Source organism: Bombina bombina, chromosome 9 (genome assembly GCF_027579735.1).
Source record: "Bombina bombina isolate aBomBom1 chromosome 9, aBomBom1.pri, whole genome shotgun sequence".
In the NCBI taxonomy this organism is placed as follows: Eukaryota; Metazoa; Chordata; class Amphibia; order Anura; family Bombinatoridae; genus Bombina; species Bombina bombina.
Genome location: NC_069507.1, coordinates 12,188,514 through 12,214,660, shown reverse-complemented (window position 1 = coordinate 12,214,660; position 26,147 = coordinate 12,188,514). Strand labels below are relative to the sequence as shown.

Sequence of the window (26,147 nt, the reverse complement as noted above, 5' to 3'; positions counted from 1 at the left end):
TCACCCAGACTGCATAACTACATGTCAGTAAGTAAGGCATTTTTGTTCACCCAGACTGCATAACTACATGTCAGTAAGTCAGGCATCTCCTTTCACCCAGACTGCACAACTACATATCAGTAAGTCAAGCATATTTGTTCACCAAGACTGCATAACTATATGATAGTAAGTAATGCATTTTTGCTCACCCAGACTGCATAACTACATGTCAGTAAGTCAGGCATCTCCTTCTACCCAGACTGCATAACTACATTTTAGTAAGGCATTTTTGTTCACCCAGACTGCATAACTACATGTCAGTAAGTCAGGCATCTCCTTTCACCCAGACTGCACAACTACATGTCAGTAAGTCAAGCATATTTGTTCACCCAGACTGCATAACTACATGTTAGTAAGGCATTTTTGCTCACCCAGATTGCATAACTACATGTCAGTCAGGCATCTCCTTTCACCCAGACTGCACAAGTACATGTCAGTAAGTCAGGCATCTCCTTTCACCCAGACTGAACAACTGCATGTCAGTAAGTCAGGCATATACGTTCACCAAGACTGCACAACTACATGTCAGTAAGTCAGGCATCTCCTTTCACACAGACTGAACAACTACATGTCAGTAAGTCAGGCATCTTCTTTCACCCAGACTGCATAACAACATGTGAGTAAGTCAGGCATCTCCTTTCACTCAGACTGCATAACTACATGTCAGTAAGTCAGGCATATACGTTCACCCAGATTACATAACATGTCAGTAAATCAGGTATCTCCTTTCACCCAGACTACATAACAACATGTCAGTAAGTCAGGCATCTCTGTTCACCCAGACTGCATAACATGTCAGTAAGTCAGGCATATACGTTCACCCAGACTACATAACATGTCAGTAAGTCAGGTATCTCCTTTCACCCAGACTACATAACAACATGTCAGTAAGTCAGGCATCTCCGTTCACCCAGACTGCATAACATGTCAGTAAGTCAGGCATATACGTTCACCCAGATTACATAACATGTCAGTAAGTCAGGTATCTCCTTTCACCCACACTACATAACAACATGTCAGTAAGTCAGGCATCTCCGTTCACCCAGACTGCATAACATGTCAGTAAGTCAGGCATATACGTTCACCCACACTGCATAACTACATGTCAGTAAGTCAGGCATATATACGTTTACCTAGACTACATAACATGTTAGTAAGTCAAGCATCTCCTTTCACCCAGACTGCATAACAACAGGCCAGTAAGTCAGGAATCTCCTTTCACCCAGACTACATAATTACATGTCAGTAAGTCACGCATATTTGTTCACCCAGACTGCATAATTACATGTCAGTAAGTCACGCATATTTGTTCACCCAGACTGCATAACTACATGTCAGTAAGTCAGGCATATCCGTTCACCCAGACTGCACAACTACATGTCAGTAAGTCAAGCATATTTGTTCACCCAGACTGCATAACTACATGTTAGTAAGTAAGGCATTTTTGCTCACCCAGACTGCACAACTACATGTCAGTAGGTCAGGTATCTCCTTTCACCCAGACTGCACAACTACATGTCAGTAAGTCAGGCATCTTCTTTCACCCAGACTGCATAACAACATGTCAGTAAGTCAGGCATATACGTTCACCCAGACTGCATAACATGTGAGTAAGTAAGGCATCTCCGTTCACCCAGACTGCATAACTACATGTCAATAAGTCAGGCATCTCCATTCACCCAGACTGCATAACTACATGTCAGTAAGTCAGGCATCTCCTTTCACCCAGACTGCATAACTACATGTCAGTAAGTCAGGCATATCCGTTCACCCAGATTGCATAACTACATGTCAGTAAGTCAGGCATCTCCTTTCACCCAGACTGCACAACTACATGTCAGTAGGTCAGGCATCTCCTTTCACCCAGACTGAACAACTACATATCAGTAAGTCAGGCATCTCCTTTCGCCCAGACTGCACAACTACATGTCAGTAGGTCAGGCATCTCCTTTCACCCAGACTGCATAACAACATGTTAGTAAGTAAGGCATTTTTGTTCACCCAGACTGCACAACTACATGTCAGTAGGTCAGGCATCTCCTTTCACCCAGACTGCATAACTACATGTCAGTAAATCAGGCATCTCCTTTCACCCAGACTGCACAACTGCATGTCAATAAGCCAGGCATCATCTCCGTTCACCCAGACTGCATAACATGTCAGTAAGTCAGGCATATACGTTTACCCAGACTACATAACAACATGTTAGTAAGTCAGGCATCTCCTTTCACCCAGACTGCATATCAACAGACCAGTAAGCCAGGCATCTCCTTTCACCCAGACTGCATAATTACATGTCAGTAAGTCACGCATATTTGTTCACCCAGACTGCATAACAACATGTCAGTAAGTCAGGCATCTCCGTTCACCCAGACTGCACAACTACATGTCAGTAAGTCAAGTCAGGCATCTGCTTTCACCCAGACTGCATAACTACATGTTAGTAAGGCATTTTTTGTTCACCCAGACTGCATAACTACATGTCAGTAAGTCAGGCATATCCGTTCACCCAGACTGCACAACTACATGTCAGTAAGTCAGGCATCTCCTTTCACCCAGACTGCACAACTACATGTCAGTAAGTCAGGCATCTTCTTTCACCCAGACTGCATAACAACATGTGAGTAAGTCAGGCATCTCCTTTCGCCCAGACTGCATAACAACATGTGAGTAAGTCAGGCATCTCCTTTCGCCCAGACTGCATAACAACATGTGAGTAAGTCAGGCACCTCCTTTTGCCCAGACTGCATAACAACATGTCAGTAAGTCAGGCATATCCGTTCACCCAGACTGCACAACTACATGTTAGTAAGTCAGGCATATCCGTTTACTTAGACTGCACAACTACATGTCGGTAAGTGAGGCATCTTCTTTCACCAAGGCTGCATAACTAAATGTCAGTAAGTCAGGCATCTCCTTTCACCCAGACTGCACAACTACATGTCAGTAAGTCAGGCATCTCCTTTCACCCAGACTGCATAACTACATGTGAGTAAGTCAGGCATCTCCTTTCGCCCAGACTGCATAACAACATGTTAGTAAGTCAGGCATATCCGTTTACTTAGACTGCACAACTACATGTCGGTAAGTGAGGCATCTCCTTTCACCAAGGCTGCATAACTACATTTCAGTAAGTCAGGCATCTCCTTTCACCCAGACTGCATAACTACATGTTAGTAAGGCATTTTTGTTCACTCAGACTGCATAACTACATGTCAGTCAGGCATCTCCTTTCACCCAGACTGCACAACTACATATCAGTAAGTCAGGCATATACGTTCACCCAGACTACATAACAACATGTCAGTAAGTCAGGTATCTATCTCCTTTCACCCAGACTGCATAACTATATGTCAGTAAGTCAGGCATATCCATTTACTTAGACTGCACAACTACATGTCAGTAAGTAAGGCATCTCCTTTCACCAAGAAAGCACAACTACATGTCAGTAGTCAGGCATCTCTGATTATCCAGACTGCACAACTACATATAAGTAAGTCAGGCATCTCCATTCACCAAGACTGCACAACTACATGTAAGTCAGGTAAGTCCATTCACCCAGAATAGATCTTTTACAGTAAACCGTTCCTAATTTAGTTTGTGAGTAATATACAGAGTTGTATAATAGTCAGTATTAATAATAATATTTTTTTTATTAAAAGTAGTGACACTTTATCTCATTGCATTTAAATATGGGACTTTAGTAAAAAGTAACAAAAGACACAAGATTTTTTGTAAAAGAAAACAATGACCCATTCTGAATCTTGTTTTAATTTGTAAACCTGTATTAACTATAGTCAGAAAAAAATAAAACTGAGATTTACACAAGAAATATAAACCTTTGTGCATAGCTACAGAATTGTACACTTAGGGCGTCATGATAATGTGAGTGCCAGCTTGTCACGGTCCTTATAGGTTGGACACATAACTCACATGTTTACGCAGTATATGCTTTATGTGACTCACATTTCTATAAACATCAAAGCAAATCTGGATAACTACTTTAGCTTGTTGGTTTTATATTTTTATAATAAAGAGTTTCTATTTTAATTGCAGTCCTTATTCTCTTGATACCCGTCAGTGCCATTTAGTTTCCTCTTGTGATTTCCAAACTGAACCGTATAGACAAAGCTAACCATCACCCAACGTGGGGATGTTCTCCACCTACCTATGTCCTTGGCATGTAATGTAGAAATGCTGTCAGGACTATATAATAATGAGTTCAGCTGGCAATTCAGAGAACCCATCAAATGTTGTTCACAGCTATAATGAGCAGACATCACTATATTGTTAATAAATACCAGGTATCTGGGTGCGCAGCTCAGCACCACCTTAATCTCATACGTACCCACATGTCCTGTATGTAAATACAATAAAACTCTCTTCGTCGGTTCTCTCTACAAACGTGACACACGTGTATTTTTCCCAGTGTCTCATGGCTTGTTTAAATATTGCTCTCTGTGTACCTGGAGATAGGAAATAACAATTGAGAGCTCATCAGCTGGCTGGGACAGTGATATGATGTGTTCTGCAGGATTAGAAAGCATACCCTTTTGTCAGATTTGTGCCTGCAGGGATTTCACAAAAGAAACCAAATATCTAAAGTTGCAAATGAAACATTATTGGTTAATATATTTTGCAAGTTTAATAGGTTAGTTATATAACACGTCTGGGGGTCTCAAACAAAGGAAAAGCTCCAACTAGAAATTAACACCAAAAACTAAAAGCAATTTCTATATCTTAGCCCATATCCCTGGTAATGCTTACCATTGAGAACCCCTCCCCTGAGGGGCATGGACAGAACTGTCCACTCCCCTTGTTACTTGTTTAAAGGTACCTCCTTAAACACTGCCCCTCCTCTTAGTGTTGGTCAGTCTAATAGGTGGACCAGGCAAAAGGGAGAAAGCCTGGTAAGCATTACCCAGGGATATGGGCCAAGAAACTGTTTATATATTTTGGTGTTAATTTCTAGTTATCTTTGCCCTCCCTGGTAAAGCTGTGAGATGACTAGCAAAGCAGCAAATAAACATTTGGGTGGGAATAAAGAAAAAAAACTGAATAAAAAAGCTGAATAATGCAAAAAGTTACATTTATTCCAGGAAAAAGGTAGAACCTTGTGACCAAACGCTGCAGTAACTGACCGACACGCATCAATGTTATAATATGAAATAAGAGTAAGAAGCAACTATCTAAGTGCAGTATGATAAAGTTCCTCTGGGATAGCATATGTTTCAAAAGCCCATAATGCTAAGACTGCCCTAGTCAAATTAACCCTGAGCACCTCTAGAATCTGCTTATTCTTTGCTTGAAGGGTCTGGAAAAAGTTTGAAAAATTTAGCAAGAAGAAGAAGAAGTTGATTTTGTAGGATTCTGACACAAGCAGGATCTCTGGAATTGATTAAGAAATTATCATTCTTACGAATTGCAGGAGTCTGTTATACAAATGTGAGGGCAACAAACCACATCAATGATACAGACTCCTCATGACTCAAGTTTTTCCATGACAGAAGAAAGGTAGCACAAAATCTTGGTTTCCTAGAAAAACAAACACATACGTAGATAGAAACCTCAATAAGATGTAACTTGATCCTGATGGAAAACAAGGAAAGATTGCCACACATAAAGGGCTTGAAATGCTGACACAACAAGAACAAAATGGTCTTCAGTGTGATAACTCAAAGAGAAACATCACGTAGAGACTCACAATGAATAAATGCTTCCAGGACTGAATCACTAAAGGACCTTGTGCCCATTTCTCCCAGATATAGCTGAACTAACAGAAACTCACATTTTCACAGTTGGAGCACTAAGATCTATCAGAAAAACTTATATCTAAGAATTTAAATAACTGAGACAGTTGAATCATCCAAGATAAAATACCATCCCAAGTTCTGAAATACTTCCAGATGATGCCACAGTAAGATGGCGCTTTCACAGGTTATTCTACAGAAGAGAACCTGACTCCAAAACACCACACCAGTGCCGTAAAGACAAAGATCAAGTGGTGCAACAAAAGTAAGTTTTGGAGGAAAAAAACCTTACTAGAGGAACAAACAGCAGCTGCCTTCAATCGCCCAGAGAAACCCAGGTAAATGCATAAAATATGGAGATGGTGTCCCAGTCCCGTCCACTTGATGACTAGACTGATCCCTACTCCTTCTAGTTCTGTGTTAAAGGAGGTACTTTTAAACAAGTAACTAAGGGAGTGGGTAGTTCTGTCCACGCCCCTCAGGGGAGGGGTTCTTACTGGTAAGCATTACCAAGGATAGCCAAGATAACCCAGTTCTGTGCTTGTTTCCTACACAATTTATACAAGTTTCAGCACACACAGGACACGGCACTGATAATGAAAAAGCAGCAATATCTGTGGATAATGAGTGGCCATCAAAATCCAACAAATATATGTAATGTTTTGTAAAAGGGGGTTCATATGTGTGTGTAATCTGTATAATGTGTGTGCACTCTGAGTGGTATATGTGTAATCTCTGTATAATAATTGTTTGAAATATGTATGTGTAATCAGTATAGTGTGTGTGTGTAATCTGTATAGTGTGTGCGTGTGTGTGCATAATCTGTATAATGCGTGTGTAATCTGTATGTGTGTGTGTGTGCATAATCTGTATAATCTGTATAATGTGTGTGTGTATAATCTGTATAATGTGTGTGTGTGTGTGTGTATAATCTGTATAATGTGTGTGTGTATAATCTGTATAATGTGTGTGTGTGTGTGTGTGTATAATCTGTATAATGTGTGTGTGTATAATCTGTATAATGTGTGTGTGTGTGTGTGTATAATCTGTATAATGTGTGTGTGTGTGTGTGTATAATCTGTATAATGTGTGTGTGTGTGTGTGTGTATAATCTGTATAATGTGTGTGTGTGTGTGTATAATCTGTATAGTGTGTGTGTGTGTATAATCTGTATAATCTGTATAATGTGTGTGTGTATAATCTGTATAATGTGTGTGTAATCTGTATGTGTGTGTGTGTGCATAATCTGTATAATCTGTATAATGTGTGTGTGTATAATCTGTATAATGTGTGTGTGTGTGTGTGTATAATCTGTATAATGTGTGTGTGTATAATCTGTATAATGTGTGTGTGTGTGTGTGTATAATCTGTATAATGTGTGTGTGTATAATCTGTATAATGTGTGTGTGTGTGTGTATAATCTGTATAATGTGTGTGTGTGTGTGTGTATAATCTGTATAATGTGTGTGTGTGTGTGTGTGTATAATCTGTATAATGTGTGTGTGTGTGTGTATAATCTGTATAATGTGTGTGTGTGTGTATAATCTGTATAATCTGTATAATGTGTGTGTGAGTGTGTGTATAATCTGTATGTGTGTGTGAGTGTGTGTATAATCTGTATAATGTGTGTGTGTGTATAATCTGTATAATGTGTGTGTGTATAATCTGTATAATGTGTGTGTGTAATCTGTATAATCTGTATAAGGTGTGTGTGTGTAATCTGTATAATGTGTGTGTAATCTGGATAATGTGTGTGTGTGTGTGTGTGTGTAATCTGTATAATGTGCGTGTAATCTGTATAATCTGTATAATGTGTGTGTGTGTGTGTGTGTGTGTGTAATCTGTATAATGTGTGTGTGTGTGTGTGTGTGTAATCTGTATAATGTGTGTGTGTAATCTGTATAATGTGTGTGTGTGTAATCTGTATAATCTGTATAATGTGTGTGTGTAATCTGTATAATGTGTGTGTGTGTGTGTGTAATCTGTAAATCTGTATAATGTGTGTGTGTGTGTGTATAATATGTATAGTGTGTGTGTGTGTATAATATGTATAATGTGTGTGTAATCTGTATAATCTGTATAATGTGTGTGTGTGTGTGTGTAATCTGTATAATGTGTGTGTGTGTGTGTGTGTGTGTGTAATCTGTATAATGTGTGTGTGTGTGTGTGTAATCTGTATAATGTGTGTGTGTATGTAATCTGTATAATGTGTGTGTGTATGTAATCTGTATAATGTGAGTGTGTGTGTAATCTGTATAATGTGAGTGTGTGTGTAATCTGTATAATGTGTGTGTGTGTGTGTAATCTGTATAATGTGTGTGTGTGTGTGTGTAATCTGTATAATGTGTGTGTGTGTGTGTAATCTGTATAATGTGTGTGTGTGTGTAATCTTTATAATGTGTGTGTGTGTAAGCTTTATATGTGTGTGTAATCTGTATATGTGTGTGTAATCTGTATATGTGTGTGTAATCTGTATAATGTGTGTGTGTGTGTAATCTGTATAATGTGTGTGTGTGTGTAATCTGTATAATGTGTGTGTGTGTGTAATCTGTATAATGTGTGTGTGTAATCTTTATAATGTGTGTGTGTAATCTTTATGTGTGTGTGTAATCTGTATAATGTGTGTGTGTGTTTCATCTGTATAATGTGTGTGTGTGTGTTTCATCTGTATAATGTAGCTAAGTGCAGTATGATAAAGTTCCTCTGGGTTAGCATCTGTTTCAAAAGCCCATAATGCTAAGACTGCCCTAGTCAAATGAACACTGAGCACCTCTAGAATCTGCTTATTCTTTGCTTGAAGGGTCTGGAAAAAGTTTGAAAAATTTAGCAAGAAGAAGAAGAAGTTGATTTTGTAGGATTCTGACACAAGCAGGATCTCTGGAATTGATTAAGAAATTATCATTCTTACGAATTGCAGGAGTCTGTTATACAAATGTGAGGGCAACAAACCACATCAATGATACAGACTCCTCATGACTCAAGTTTTTCCATGACAGAAGAAAGGTAGCACAAAATCTTGGTTTCCTAGAAAAACAAACACATACGTAGATAGAAACCTCAATAAGATGTAACTTGATCCTGATGGAAAACAAGGAAAGATTGCCACACATAAAGGGCTTGAAATGCTGACACAACAAGAACAAAATGGTCTTCAGTGTGATAACTCAAAGAGAAACATCACGTAGAGACTCACAATGAATAAATGCTTCCAGGACTGAATCACTAAAGGACCTTGTGCCCATTTCTCCCAGATATAGCTGAACTAACAGAAACTCACATTTTCACAGTTGGAGCACTAAGATCTATCAGAAAAACTTATATCTAAGAATTTAAATAACTGAGACAGTTGAATCATCCAAGATAAAATACCATCCCAAGTTCTGAAATACTTTCAGATGATGCCACAGTAAGATGGCGCTTTCACAGGTTATTCTACGGAAGAGAACCTGACTCCAAAACACCACACCAGTGCCGTAAAGACAAAGATCAAGTGGTGCAACAAAAGTAAGTTTTGGAGGAAAAAAACCTTACTAGAGGAACAAACAGCAGCTGCCTTCAATCGCCCAGAGAAACCCAGGTAAATGCATAAAAACATAATTTATGTAAGAACTTACCTGATAAATTAATTTCTTTCATATTAGCAAGAGTCCATGAGCTAGTGACGTATGGGATATACATTCCTACCAGGAGGGGCAAAGTTTCCCAAACCTCAAAATGCCTATAAATACACCCCTCACCACACCCACAATTCAGTTTAACGAATAGCCAAGAAGTGGGGTGATAAACAAGTGCGAAAGCATATAAAATAAGGAATTAGAATAATTGTGCTTTATACAAAAATCATAACCACCACAAAAAAAGGGTGGGCCTCATGGACTCTTGCTAATATGAAAGAAATGAATTTATCAGGTAAGTTCTTACATAAATTATGTTTTCTTTCATGTAATTAGCAAGAGTCCATGAGCTAGTGACGTATGGGATAATGATTACCCAAGATGTGGATCTTTCCACGCAAGAGTCACTAGAGAGGGAGGGATAAAAATAAAGACAGCCAATTCCTGCTGAAAATAATCCACACCCAAAATAAAGTTTAATGAAAAACATAAGCAGAAGATTCAAACTGAAACCGCTGCCTGAAGTACTTTTCTACCAAAAACTGCTTCAGAAGAAGAAAATACATCAAAATGGTAGAATTTAGTAAAAGTATGCAAATAGGACCAAGTTGCTGCTTTGCAAATCTGATCAATCGAAGCTTCATTCCTAAACGCCCAGGAAGTAGAAACTGACCTAGTAGAATGAGCTGTAATCCTTCGAGGCGGAGTTTTACCCGACTCAACATAGGCAAGATGAATTAAAGATTTCAACCAAGATGCCAAAGAAATGGCAGAAGCTTTCTGGCCTTTTCTAGAACCGGAAAAGATAACAAATAAACTAGAAGTCTTTCGGAAAGACTTAGTAGCTTCAACATAATATTTCAAAGCTCTAACAACATCCAAAGAATGTAACGATTTCTCCTTAGAATTCTTAGGATTAGGACATAATGAAGGAACCACAATTTCTCTACTAATGTTGTTGGAATTCACAACTTTAGGTAAAAATTCAAAAGAAGTTCGCAACACTGCCTTATCCTGATGAAAAATCAGAAAAGGAGACTCACAAGAAAGAGCAGATAATTCAGAAACTCTTCTGGCAGAAGAGATTGCCAAAAGGAACAAAACTTTCCAAGAAACAGAATTTATGTTTACCTGATAAATTTCTTTCTCCAACGGTGTGTCCGGTCCACGGCGTCATCCTTACTTGTGGGATATTCTCTTCCCCAACAGGAAATGGCAAAGAGCCCAGCAAAGCTGGTCACATGATCCCTCCTAGGCTCCGCCTACCCCAGTCATTCGACCGACGTTAAGGAGGAATATTTGCATAGGAGAAACCATATGGTACCGTGGTGACTGTAGTTAAAGAAAATAAATTATCAGACCTGATTAAAAAACCAGGGCGGGCCGTGGACCGGACACACCGTTGGAGAAAGAAATTTATCAGGTAAACATAAATTCTGTTTTCTCCAACATAGGTGTGTCCGGTCCACGGCGTCATCCTTACTTGTGGGAACCAATACCAAAGCTTTAGGACACGGATGAAGGGAGGGAGCAAATCAGGTCACCTAAATGGAAGGCACCACGGCTTGCAAAACCTTTCTCCCAAAAATAGCCTCAGAAGAAGCAAAAGTATCAAACTTGTAAAATTTGGTAAAAGTGTGCAGTGAAGACCAAGTCGCTGCCCTACATATCTGATCAACAGAAGCCTCGTTCTTGAAGGCCCATGTGGAAGCCACAGCCCTAGTGGAATGAGCTGTGATTCTTTCGGGAGGCTGCCGTCCGGCAGTCTCGTAAGCCAATCTGATGATGCTTTTAATCCAAAAAGAGAGAGAGGTAGAAGTTGCTCTTTGACCTCTCCTTTTACCTGAATAAACAACAAACAAGGAAGATGTTTGTCTAAAATCCTTTGTAGCATCTAAATAGAATTTTAGAGCGCGAACAACATCCAAATTGTGCAACAAACGTTCCTTCTTTGAAACTGGTTTCGGACACAGAGAAGGTACGATAATCTCCTGGTTAATGTTTTTGTTAGAAACAACTTTTGGAAGAAAACCAGGTTTAGTACGTAAAACCACCTTATCTGCATGGAACACCAGATAAGGAGGAGAACACTGCAGAGCAGATAATTCTGAGACTCTTCTAGCAGAAGAAATCGCAACTAAAAACAAAACTTTCCAAGATAATAACTTAATATCAACGGAATGTAAGGGTTCAAACGGAACCCCCTGAAGAACTGAAAGAACTAAATTGAGACTCCAAGGAGGAGTCAAAGGTTTGTAAACAGGCTTGATTCTAACCAGAGCCTGAACAAAGGCTTGAACATCTGGCACAGCTGCCAGCTTTTTGTGAAGTAATACCGACAAGGCAGAAATCTGTCCCTTCAGGGAACTTGCAGATAATCCTTTTTCCAATCCTTCTTGAAGGAAGGATAGAATCCTAGGAATCTTAACCTTGTCCCAAGGGAATCCTTTAGATTCACACCAACAGATATATTTTTTCCAAATTTTGTGGTAAATCTTTCTAGTTACAGGCTTTCTGGCCTGAACAAGAGTATCGATAACAGAATCTGAGAATCCTCGCTTCGATAAAATCAAGCGTTCAATCTCCAAGCAGTCAGCTGGAGTGAAACCAGATTCGGATGTTCGAACGGACCCTGAACAAGAAGGTCTCGTCTCAAAGGTAGCTTCCAAGGTGGAGCCGATGACATATTCACCAGATCTGCATACCAAGTCCTGCGTGGCCACGCAGGAGCTATCAAGATCACCGACGCCCTCTCCTGATTGATCCTGGCTACCAGCCTGGGGATGAGAGGAAATGGCGGGAACACATAAGCTAGTTTGAAGGTCCAAGGTGCTACTAGTGCATCCACTAGAGCCGCCTTGGGATCCCTGGATCTGGCCCCGTAGCAAGGAACTTTGAAGTTCTGACGAGAGGCCATCAGATCCATGTCTGGAATGCCCCACAGGTGAGTGACTTGGGCAAAGATTTCCGGATGGAGTTCCCACTCCCCCGGATGCAATGTCTGACGACTCAGAAAATCCGCTTCCCAATTTTCCACTCCTGGGATGTGGATAGCAGACAGGTGGCAGGAGTGAGACTCCGCCCATAGAATGATTTTGGTCACTTCTTCCATCGCTAGGGAACTCCTTGTTCCCCCCTGATGGTTGATGTACGCAACAGTTGTCATGTTGTCTGATTGAAACCGTATGAACTTGGTCCTCGCTAGCCGAGGCCAGGCCTTGAGAGCATTGAATATCGCTCTCAGTTCCAGAATATTTATCGGTAGAAGAGATTCTTCCCGAGACCAAAGACCCTGAGCTTTCAGGGATCCCCAGACCGCGCCCCAGCCCATCAGACTGGCGTCGGTCGTGACAATGACCCACTCTGGTCTGCGGAACGTCATCCCTTGAGACAGATTGTCCAGGGACAGCCACCAACGGAGTGAGTCTCTGGTCCTCTGATTTACTTGTATCTTCGGAGACAAGTCTGTATAGTCCCCATTCCACTGACTGAGCATGCACAGTTGTAATGGTCTTAGATGAATGCGCGCAAAAGGAACTATGTCCATCGCCGCTACCATCAACCCGATCACTTCCATGCACTGAGCTATGGAAGGAAGAGGAACGGAATGAAGTATCCGACAAGAGTCTAGAAGTTTTGTTTTTCTGGCCTCTGTTAGAAAGATCCTCATTTCTAAGGAGTCTATAATTGTTCCCAAGAAGGGAACCCTTGTTGACGGGGATAGAGAACTCTTTTCCACGTTCACTTTCCAGCCGTGAGATCTGAGAAAGGCCAGGACAATGTCCGTGTGAGCCTTTGCTTGAGGAAGGGACGACGCTTGAATCAGAATGTCGTCCAGGTAAGGTACTACTGCAATGCCCCTTGGTCTTAGCACCGCTAGAAGGGACCCTAGTACCTTTGTGAAAATCCTTGGAGCAGTGGCTAATCCGAAAGGAAGCGCCACGAACTGGTAATGTTTGTCCAGGAATGCAAACCTTAGGAACCGATGATGTTCCTTGTGGATAGGAATATGTAGATACGCATCCTTTAAATCCACCGTGGTCATGAATTGACCCTCCTGGATGGAAGGAAGAATAGTTCGAATGGTTTCCATCTTGAAAGATGGAACCTTGAGAAACTTGTTTAAGATCTTGAGATCTAAGATTGGTCTGAACGTTCCCTCTTTTTTGGGAACTATGAACAGATTGGAGTAGAACCCCATCCCTTGTTCTCTTATTGGAACAGGATGAATCACTCCCATTTTTAACAGGTCTTCTACACAATGTAAGAACGCCTGTCTTTTTATGTGGTCTGAAGACAACTGAGACCTGTGGAACCTCCCCCTTGGGGGAAGTCCCTTGAATTCCAGGAGATAACCCTGGGAGACTATTTCTAGCGCCCAAGGATCCAGAACATCTCTTGCCCAAGCCTGAGCGAAGAGAGAGAGTCTGCCCCCCACCAGATCCGGTCCCGGATCGGGGGCCAATATTTCATGCTGTCTTGGTAGCAGTGGCAGGCTTCTTGGCCTGCTTTCCCTTGTTCCAGCCTTGCATTGGTCTCCAAGCTGGCTTGGCTTGAGAAGTATTACCCTCTTGCTTAGAGGACGTAGCACTTTGGGCTGGTCCGTTTTTACGAAAGGGACGAAAATTAGGTCTATTTTTCGCCTTGAAAGGCCGATCCTGAGGAAGGGCGTGGCCCTTACCCCCAGTGATATCCGAGATAATCTCTTTCAAGTCAGGGCCAAACAGCGTTTTCCCCTTGAAAGGAATGTTTAGTAGCTTGTTCTTGGAAGACGCATCAGCCGACCAAGATTTCAACCAAAGCGCTCTGCGCGCCACAATAGCAAACCCAGAATTCTTAGCCGCTAACCTAGCCAATTGCAAAGTGGCGTCTAGGGTGAAAGAATTAGCCAATTTGAGAGCATTGATTCTGTCCATAATCTCCTCATAAGGAGGAGAATCACTATCGAGCGCCTTTATCAGCTCATCAAACCAGAAACATGCGGCTGTAGTGACAGGGACAATGCATGAGATTGGTTGTAGAAGGTAACCCTGCTGAACAAACATCTTTTTAAGCAAACCTTCTAATTTTTTATCCATAGGATCTTTGAAAGCACAACTATCCTCTATGGGTATAGTGGTGCGTTTGTTTAAAGTAGAAACCGCTCCCTCGACCTTGGGGACTGTCTGCCATAAGTCCTTTCTGGGGTCGACCATAGGAAACAATTTTTTAAATATGGGGGGAGGGACGAAAGGAATACCGGGCCTTTCCCATTCTTTATTAACAATGTCCGCCACCCGCTTGGGTATAGGAAAAGCTTCTGGGAGCTCCGGCACCTCTAGGAACTTGTCCATTTTACATAGTTTCTCTGGGATGACCAACTTTTCACAATCATCCAGAGTGGATAATACCTCCTTAAGCAGAATGCGGAGATGTTCCAACTTAAATTTAAATGCAATTACATCAGGTTCAGCCTGTTGAGAAATGTTCCCTGAATCAGTAATTTCTCCCTCAGACAAAACCTCCCTGGCCCCCTCAGATTGGGTTAGGGGCCCTTCAGAGATATTAATATCAGCGTCGTCATGCTCTTCAGTAACTAAAACAGAGCAGCCACGCTTACGCTGACAAGGGTTCATTTTGGCTAAAATGTTTTTGACAGAATTATCCATTACAGCCGTTAATTGTTGCATAGTAAGGAGTATTGGCGCGCTAGATGTACTAGGGGCCTCCTGAGTGGGCAAGACTCGTGTAGACGAAGGAGGGAATGATGCAGTACCATGCTTACTCCCCTCACTTGAGGAATCATCTTGGGCATCATTGTCATTATCACATAAATCACATTTATTTAAATGAACAGGAATTCTGGCTTCCCCACATTCAGAACACAGTCTATCTGGTAGTTCAGACATGTTAAACAGGCATAAACTTGATAATAAAGTACAAAAAACGTTTTAAAATAAAACCGTTACTGTCACTTTAAATTTTAAACTGAACACACTTTATTACTGCAATTGCGAAAAAACATGAAGGAATTGTACAAAATTCACCAAATTTTCACCACAGTGTCTTAAAGCCTTAAAAGTATTGCACACCAAATTTGGAAGCTTTAACCCTTAAAATAACGGAACCGGAGCCGTTTTAACACTTTAACCCCTTTACAGTCCCTGGTATCTGCTTTGCTGAGACCCAACCAAACCCAAAGGGGAATACGATACCAAATGACGCCTTCAGAAAGCCTTTTCTAAGTATCAGAGCTCCTCTCACATGCGACTGCATGCCATGCCTCTCAAAAACAAGTGCGCCACACCGGCGCGAAAATGAGGCTCTGCTTATGCTTTGGGAAAGCCCCAGAGAAATAAGGTGTCTAATACAGTGCCTGCCGATATTATAATATCAATATACCCAGATAAAATGATTCCTCAAGGCTAAATATGTTTTAAAAATGAATCGATTTAGCCCAGAAAAGTCTACAATCTTAATAAGCCCTTATGAAGCCCTTATTTACCATCGTAATAAACATGGCTTACCGGATCCCATAGGGAAAAATGACAGCTTCCAGCATTACATCGTCTTGTTAGAATGTGTCATACCTCAAGCAGCAAGAGACTGCACACTGCTCCCCCAACTGAAGTTAATTGCTCTCAACAGTCCTGTGTGGAACAGCCATGGATTTTAGTTACGGTGCTAAAATCATTTTCCTCATACAAACAGAAATCTTCATCTCTTTTCTGTTTCTGAGTAAATAGTACATACCAGCACTATTTTAAAATAACAAACTCTTGATTGAATAATAAAAACTACAGTTAAACACTAAAAAACTCTAAGCCATCTCCGTGGAGATGTTGCCTGTACAACGGCAAAGAGAATGACTGGGGTAGGCGGAGCCTAGGAGGGATCATGTGACCAGCTTTGCTGGGCTCTTTGCCATTTCCTGTTGGGGAAGAGAATATCCCACAAGTAAGGATGACGCCGTGGACCGGACACACCTATGTTGGAGAAAAGTAATTTAATGTCCAATGAATGCATAGGTTCAAACGGAGGAGCTTGAAGAGCCCCTAGAACCAAATTCAAACTCCAAGGAGGAGAAATTGACTTAATGACAGGTTTTATACGAACCAAAGCTTGTACAAAACAATGAATATCAGGAAGATTAGCAATCTTTCTGTGAAAAAGAACAGAAAGAGCAGAGATTTGTCCTTTCAAGGAACTTGCGGACAAACCTTTATCTAGACCATCCTGAAGAAACTGTAAAATTCTTGGAATTCTAAAAGAATGCCAAGAAAAATGATGAGAAAGACACCAAGAAATATAAGTCTTCCAGACTCTATAATATATCTCTCTGGATACAGATTTACGAGCCTGTAACATAGTATTAATCACAGAGTCAGAGAAACCTCTTTGACTAAGAATCAAGCGTTCAATCTCCATACCTTTAAATTTAAGGATTTGAGATCCTGATGGAAAAAAGGACCTTGCGACAGAAGGTCTGGTCGTAGCGGAAGAGTCCACGGATGGCAAGAGGCCATCCGGACAAGATCCGCATACCAAAACCTGTGAGGCCATGCCGGAGCTACCAGCAGAACAAACGAGCATTCCTTCAGAATCTTGGAGATTACTCTTGGAAGAAGAACTAGAGGCGGGAAGATATAAGCAGGATGATACTTCCAAGGAAGTGATAATGCATCCACTGCTTCCGCCTGAGGATCCCGGGATCTGGACAGATACCTGGGAAGTTTCTTGTTTAGATGAGACGCCATCAGATCTATTTCTGGAAGCTCCCATATTTGAACAATCTGAAGAAATACCTCTGGGTGAAGAGACCATTCGCCCGGATGCAACGTTTGGCGACTGAGATAATCCACTTCCCAATTGTCTATACCTGGGATATGAACCGCAGAGATTAGACAGGAGCTGGATTCCGCCCAAACCAGAATTCGAGATACTTCTTTCATAGCTAGAGGACTGTGAGTCCCTCCTTGATGATTGATGTATGCCACAGTTGTGACATTGTCTGTCTGAAAACAAATGAACGATTCTCTCTTCAGAAGAGGCCAAGACTGAAGAGCTCTGAAAATTGCACGGAGTTCCAAAATATTGATCGGTAATCTCACCTCCTGAGATTCCCAAACTCCTTGTGCCGTCAGAGATCCCCACACAGCTCCCAAACCTGTGAGACTTGCATCTGTTGAAATTACAGTCCAAGTCGGAAGCACAAAAGAAGCCCCCTGAATTAAACAATGGTGATCTGTCCACCACGTTAGAGAGTGTCGTACAATCGGTTTTAAAGATATTAATTGAGATATCTTTGTGTAATCCCTGCACCATTGATTCAGCATACAGAGCTGAAGAGGTCGCATGTGAAAACGAGCAAAGGGGATCGCGTCCGATGCAGCAGTCATAAGACCTAGAATTTCCATGCATAAGGCTACCGAAGGGAATGATTGTGACTGAAGGTTTCGACAAGCTGACATCAATTTTAGACGTCTCTTGTCTGTTAAAGACAGAGTCATGGACACTGAATCTATCTGGAAACCCAGAAAAGTTACCCTTGTCTGAGGAATCAATGAACTTTTTGGTAAATTGATCCTCCAACCATGATCTTGAAGAAACAACACAAGTCGATTCGTATGAGATTCTGCTAAATGTAAAGACTGAGCAAGTACCAAGATATCGTCCAAATAAGGAAATACCACAATACCCTGTTCTCTGATTACAGACAGAAGGGCACCGAGAACCTTTGTAAAAATTCTTGGAGCTGTAGCTAGGCCAAACGGCAGAGCCACAAACTGGTAATGCTTGTCCAGAAAAGAGAATCTCAGGAACTGATAATGATCTGGATGAATCGGAATATGCAGATAAGCATCCTGTAAATCTATTGTGGACATATAATGCCCTTGCTGAACAAAAGGCAAGATAGTCCTTACAGTTACCATTTTGAACGTTGGTATCCTTACATAACGATTCAATATTTTTAGATCCAGAACTGGTCTGAAGGAATTCTCCTTCTTTGGTACAATGAAGAGATTTGAATAAAACCCCATCCCCTGTTCCAGAACTGGAACTGGCATAATTACTCCAGCCAACTCTAGATCTGAAACACAATTCAGAAATGCTTGAGCTTTCACTGGATTTACTGGGACACGGGAAAGATAAAATCTCTTTGCAGGAGGTCTCATCTTGAAACCAATTCTGTACCCTTCTGAAACAATGTTCTGAATCCAAAGATTGTGAACAGAATTGATCCAAATTTCTTTGAAAAAACGTAACCTGCCCCCTACCAGCTGAGCTGGAATGAGGGCCGCACCTTCATGTGGACTTAGAAGCAGGCTTTGCCTTTCTAGAAGGCTTGGATTTATTCCAGACTGGAGATGGTTTCCAAACTGAAACTGCTCCTGAGGATGAAGGATCAGGCTTTTGTTCTTTGTTGAAACAAAAGGAACGAAAACGATTATTAGCCCTGTTTTTACCCTTAGATTTTTTTATCCTGTGGTAAAAAAGTTCCTTTCCCACCAGTAACAGTTGAGATAATGGAATCCAACTGAGAACCAAATAATTTGTTACCCTGGAAAGAAATGGAAAGTAGAGTTAATTTAGAAGCCATATCAGCATTCCAAGTTTTAAGCCATAAAGCTCTTCTAGCTAAAATAGCTAGAGACATAAACCTGACATCAACTCTGATAATATCAAAAACGGCATCACAGATAAAATTATTAGCATGCTGAAGAAGAATAATAATATTATGAGAATCATGATCTGTTACTTGTTGTGCTAAAGTCTCCAACCAAAAAGTTGAAGCCGCAGCAACATCAGCCAAAGATATAGCAGGTCTAAGAAGATTACCTGAACACAGATAAGCTTTTCTTAGAAAGGATTCAATTTTCCTATATAAAGGATCTTTAAACGAAGTACCATCTGACGTAGGAATAGTAGTACGTTTAGCAAGGGTAGAAATAGCCCCATCAACTTTAGGGATTTTGTCCCAAAATTCTAATCTGTCAGACGGCACAGGATATAATTGCTTAAAACGTTTAGAAGGAGTAAATGAATTACCCAATTTATCCCATTCTCTGGAAATTACTTCAGAAATAGCATTAGGAACAGGAAAAACTTCTGGAATAACCACAGGAGATTTAAATACCTTATCTAAACGTTTAGAATTAGTACTTCTTTAAGTAAAGAACGAATAAATTCCATTTTAAATAAATATGAAGATTTATCAGCATCAATCTCTGAGACAGAATCCTCTGAACCAGAAGAGTCATCAGAATCAGAATGATGATGTTCATTTAAAAATTCATCTGTAGAGAGAGAAGTTTTAAAAGATTTTTTATGTTTACTAGAAGGAGAAATAACAGACATAGCCTTCTTGATGGATTCAGAAACAAAATCTCTTATGTTATCAGGAACATTCTGCACCTTAGATGTTGAGGGAACTGCAACAGGCAATGGTACATTACTAAAGGAAATATTATCTGCTTTAACAAGTTTGTCATGACAATTAATACAAACAACAGCCGGAGGAATAGCTACCAAAAGTTTACAGCAGATACACTTAGCTTTGGTAGTTCCAGCACTAGACAGCGATTTTCCTGAAGTATCTTCTGACTCAGATGCAACGTGAGACATCTTGCAATATGTAAGAGAAAAAACAACATATAAAGCAAAATTGATCAAATTCCTTAAATGACAGTTTCAGGAATGGGAAAAATGCCAATAAACAAGCTTCTAGTAACCAGAAGCAAAGAAAAAATGAGACTGAAATAATGTGGAGACAAAAGCGACGCCCATATTTTTTGGCGCCAAATAATACGCCCACATTGTTTGGCGCCTAAATGCTTTTTGGCGCCAAAAATGACGCCACATCCGGAACGCCGACATTTTTGGCGCAAAAGGACGTCAAAAAATGACGCAACTTCCGGCGACACGTATGACGCCGGAAACAGAAAAGATTTTTTGCGCCAAAAAAGTCCGCGCCAAGAATGACGCAATAAAATGAATCATTTTCAGCCCCCGCGAGCCTAACAGCCCACAGAGAAAAAAAGTCAAATTTTTAAGGTAAGAAAAAATGATTGATTCAAACGCATTATCCCAAATATGAAACTGACTGTCTGAAAATAAGGAATGTTGAACATTCTGAGTCAAGGCAAATAAATGTTTGAATACATATATTTAGAACTTTATAAATAAAGTGCCCAACCATAGCTTAGAGTGTCACAGAAAATAAGATTTACTTACCCCAGGACACTCATCTACATGTTTGTAGAAAGCCAAACCAGTACTGAAACGAAAATCAGCAGAGGTAATGGTATATAAATAAGAGTATATCGTCGATCTGAAAAGGGAGGTAAGAGATGAATCTCTACGACCGATAACAGAGAACCTATGAAATAGACCCCGTAGAAGGAGATCACTGCATTCAAATAGGCAATACTCTCCTCACATCCCTCTGACATTCACTGCACGCTGAGAGGAAAACCGGGCTCCAACTTGCTGCGGAGCGCATATCAACGTAGAATCTAGCACAAACTTACTTCACCACCTCCATAGGAGGCAAAGTTTGTAAAACTGAATTGTGGGTGTGGTGAGGGGTGTATTTATAGGCATTTTGAGGTTTGGGAAACTTTGCCCCTCCTGGTAGGAATGTATATCCCATACGTCACTAGCTCATGGACTCTTGCTAATTACATGAAAGAAATATGGAGATGGTGTCCCAGTCCCGTCCACTTGATGACTAGACTGATCCCTACTCCTTCTAGTTCTGTGTTAAAGGAGGTACTTTTAAACAAGTAACTAAGGGAGTGGGTAGTTCTGTCCACGCCCCTCAGGGGAGGGGTTCTTACTGGTAAGCATTACCAAGGATAGCCAAGATAACCCAGTTCTGTGCTTGTTTCCTACACAATTTATACAAGTTTCAGCACACACAGGACACGGCACTGATAATGAAAAAGCAGCAATACCTGTGGATAATGAGTGGCCATCAAAATCCAACAAATATATGTAATGTTTTATAAAAGGGGGTTCATGTGTGTGTGTAATCTGTATAATGTGTGTGCACTCTGAGTGGTATATGTGTAATCTCTGTATAATAATTGTTGTAATATCTCACAGGGAGATGAAAAGGCGCGCTGTTGAAAATATATATAAGACAAGCAATGCAAATTGTGAAAAGAGCCCTTAAAAAATAATAAAAAGTCCCACAAATAGTTACTCCGTCTTTATCGAGTGTGTCTTACTCGGCCGTCGGCTCTGGAAAAAATAATGGCAGTCCGTATGTGTACGGTGATCTTGTTCGTCAGAGTTTCTGTGTAGGCAGCTCCTCTTGTTCCCAGAGAGCAGGGATATAACTGTTTTAGAAAAAGAGATGGAGAGTGGCGCCCTCTCCATCTCTTTTTCTGTATAATAATTGTTTGAAATATGTATGTGTAATCAGTATAGTGTGTGTGTGTAATCTGTATAGTGTGTGTGTGTGTGTGCGTAATCTGTATAATGCGTGTGTAATCTGTATGTGTGTGTGTGTGTGCGCATAATCTGTATAATCTGTATAATGTGTGTGTGTATAATCTGTATAATGTGTGTGTGTATAATCTGTATAATGGGTGTGTGTGTGTGTATAATCTGTATAATGTGTGTGTGTATAATCTGTATAATGTGTGTGTGTGTGTGTGTATAATCTGTATAATGTGTGTGTGTGTGTGTATAATCTGTATAATCTGTATAATGTGTGTGTGAGTGTGTGTATAATCTGTATGTGTGTGTGAGTGTGTGTATAATCTGTATAATGTGTGTGTGTGTATAATCTGTATAATGTGTGTGTGTGTATAATCTGTATAATGTGTGTGTGTAATCTGTATAATCTGTATAAAGTGTGTGTGTAATCTGTATAATCTGTATAATGTGTGTGTAATCTGGATAATCTGTATAATGTGTGTGTGTGTGTGTGTAATCTGTATAATGTGTGTGTGTGTAATCTGTATAATGTGTGTGTGTGTATAATCTGTACAATGTGTGTGCACTCTGAGTGGTATATGTGTAATCTCTGTATAATAATTGTTTGAAATATGTGTGTGTAATCAGTATAGTGTGTGTGTGTAATCTGTATAGTGTGTGTGTGCGTAATCTGTATAATGTGTGTGTGTGCGTAATCTGTATAATGTGTGTGTGTGTGTAATCTGTATAATGTGTGTGTGTGTGTGTGTATAATCTGTATAATGTGTGTGTGTGTGTGTGTGTATAATCTGTATAATGTGTGTGTGTGTGTGTGTGTATAATCTGTATAATGTGTGTGTGTGTGTGTGTGTGTGTGTGTGTATAATCTGTATAATGTGTGTGTGTATAATCTGTATAATGTGTGTGTGTAATCTGTATAATCTGGATAATGTGTGTGTGTGTAATCTGTATAATCTGTATAATGTGTGTGTGTGTGTAATCAGTATAATCTGGATAATGTGTGTGTGTAATCTGTATAATCTGGATAATGTGTGTGTGTAATCTGTATAATCTGGATAATGTGTGTGTGTAATCTGTATAATGTGAGTGTGTAATCTGTATAATGTGTGTGTGTAATCTGTATAATCTGTATAATGTGTGTGTGTAATCTGTATAATCTGTATAATGTGTGTGTGTAATCTGTATAATCTGGATAATGTGTGTGTGTAATCTGTATAATCTGGATAATGTGTGTGTGTAATCTGTATAATCTGGATAATGTGTGTGTGTGTGTGTGTAATCTGTATAATGTGTGTGTGTGTGTGTGTGTGTGTGTGTGTGTAATCTGTATAATGTGTGTGTGTGTGTGTAATCTGTATAATGTGTGTGTGTGTAATCTGTATAATGTGTGTGTGTGTGTAATCTGTATAATGTGTGTGTGTGTAATCTGTATAATGTGTGTGCACTCTGAGTGGTATATGTGTAATCTCTGTATAATAATTGTTGTAATATCTCACAGGGAGATGAAAAGGCGCGCTGTTGAAAATATATATAAGACAAGCAATGCAAATTGTGAAAAGAGCCCTTAAAAAATAATAAAAAGTCCCACAAATAGTTACTCCGTCTTTATCGAGTGTGTCTTACTCGGCCGTCGGCTCTGGAAAAAATAATGGCAGTCCGTATGTGTACGGTGATCTTGTTCGTCAGAGTTTCTGTGTAGGCAGCTCCTCTTGTTCCCAGAGAGCAGGGATATAACTGTTTTAGAAAAAGAGATGGAGAGTGGCGCCCTCTCCATCTCTTTTTCTGTATAATAATTGTTTGAAATATGTATGTGTAATCAGTATAGTGTGTGTGTGTAATCTGTATAGTGTGTGTGTGTGTGTGCGTAATCTGTATAATGCGTGTGTAATCTGTATGTGTGTGTGTGTGTGTGCATAATCTGTATAATCTGTATAATGTGTGTGTGTATAATCTGTATAATGTGTGTGTGTATAATCTGTATAATGGGTGTGTGTGTGTGTATAATCTGTATAATGTGTGTGTGTATAATCTGTATAATGTGTGTGTGTGTGTGTATAATCTGTATAATGTGTGTGTGTGTGTATAATCTGTATAATCTGTATAATGTGTGTGTGAGTGTGTGTATAATCTGTATGTGTGTGTGAGTGTGTGTATAATCTGTATAATGTGTGTGTGTGTATAATCTGTATAATGTGTGTGTGTATAATCTGTATAATGTGTGTGTGTAATCTGTATAATCTGTATAAGGTGTGTGTGTAATCTGTATAATCTGTATAATGTGTGTGTAATCTGGATAATCTGTATAATGTGTGTGTGTGTGTAATCTGTATAATGTGTGTGTGTGTATAATCTGTACAATGTGTGTGCACTCTGAGTGGTATATGTGTAATCTCTGTATAATAATTGTTTGAAATATGTGTGTGTAATCAGTATAGTGTGTGTGTGTAATCTGTATAGTGTGTGTGTGCGTAATCTGTATAATGTGTGTGTGTGCGTAATCTGTATAATGTGTGTGTGTGTGTGTATAATCTGTATAATGTGTGTGTGTGTGTGTGTGTATAATCTGTATAATGTGTGTGTGTGTGTGTATAATCTGTATAATGTGTGTGTGTGTATAATCTGTATAATGTGTGTGTGTGTGTGTATAATCTGTATAATGTGTGTGTGTGTGTGTATAATCTGTATAATGTGTGTGTGTATAATCTGTATAATGTGTGTGTGTAATCTGTATAATCTGTATAATGTGTGTGTGTAATCTGTATAATCTGGATAATGTGTGTGTGTGTAATCTGTATAATCTGTATAATGTGTGTGTGTGTGTAATCAGTATAATCTGGATAATGTGTGTGTGTAATCTGTATAATCTGGATAATGTGTGTGTGTAATCTGTATAATCTGGATAATGTGTGTGTGTAATCTGTATAATGTGAGTGTGTAATCTGTATAATGTGTGTGTGTAATCTGTATAATCTGTATAATGTGTGTGTGTAATCTGTATAATCTGTATAATGTGTGTGTGTAATCTGTATAATCTGGATAATGTGTGTGTGTAATCTGTATAATCTGGATAATGTGTGTGTGTGTAATCTGTATAATGTGTGTGTGTGTGTGTGTGTAATCTGTATAATGTGTGTGTGTGTGTGTGTGTGTGTGTGTAATCTGTATAATGTGTGTGTGTGTGTGTGTAATCTGTATAATGTGTGTGTGTGTAATCTGTATAATGTGTGTGTGTGTGTAATCTGTATAATGTGTGTGTGTGTGTAATCTGTATAATGTGTGTGTGTGTGTGTGTGTGTGTGTGTGTGTAATCTGTATAATGTGTGTGTGTGTGTAATCTGTATAATCTGTATAATGTGTGTGTGTGTGTAATCTGTATAATCTGTATAATGTGTGTGTGTAATCTGTATAATGTGTGTGTGTGTGTAATCTGTAAATCAGTATAATGTGTGTGTGTGTATAATATGTATAATGTGTGTGTGTGATATCTGTATAATGTGTGTGATATCTGTATAATGTGTGTAATCTGTATAATGTGTGTGTGTGATATCTGTATAATGTGTGTAATCTGTATAATGTGTGTGTGTGTAATCTGTATAATGTGTGTGTAATCTGTATACTGTGTGTGTGTGTGTGTGTGTAATCTGTATACTGTGTATGTGTGTGTAATCTGTATACTGTGTGTGTGTGTAATCTGTATAATGTGTGTGTGTGTAATCTGTATAGTGTGTGTGTGTGTGTGTGTAATCTGTATAATCTGTATAATGTGTGTGTGTGTGTATAATATGTATAATGTGTGTGTATAATCTGTATAATCTGTATAATGTGTGTGTAATCTGTATAATGTGTGTGTGTGTATAATATGTATAATGTGTGTGTATAATCTGTATAATCTGTATAATGTGTGTGTAATCTGTATAATCTGTATAATGTGTGTGTAATCTGTATAATCTGTATAATGTGTGTGTGTGTAATCTGTATAATGTGTGTGTAATCTGTATAATGTGTGTGTAATCTGTATAATCTGTATAATGTGTGTGTGTGTGTGTGTGTAATCTGTATAATGTGTGTGTGTGTGTGTAATCTGTATAATGTGTGTGTGTGTGTGTAATCTGTATAATGTGTGTGTGTGTAATCTGTATAATGTGTGTGTGTAATCTGTATAATTTGTGTGTGTGTGTGTAATCTGTATAATCTGTATAATGTGTGTGTGTGTGTAATCTGTATAATGTGTATAATGTGTGTGTGTGTAATCTGTATAATCTGGATAATGTGTGTGTGTGTGTGTGTGTAATCTGTATAATGTGTGTGTGTGTGTGTG

The 26,147-nt window shown here is 39.6% G+C and overlaps 1 protein-coding gene across 1 annotated transcript in view; it reads right to left on the bottom strand.

Annotated features, from left to right (window-relative positions):
- TLL2 (tolloid like 2) overlaps positions 1-26,147 on the bottom strand; it is a 610,754-nt gene that overhangs the window by 342,331 nt on the left and 242,276 nt on the right. Inside the window, exon 4 of the mRNA XM_053691878.1 lies at positions 4,388-4,505. Coding sequence (XP_053547853.1) covers positions 4,388-4,505 — 118 coding nt within the window. The remainder of the gene's footprint in view (positions 1-4,387; positions 4,506-26,147) is intronic.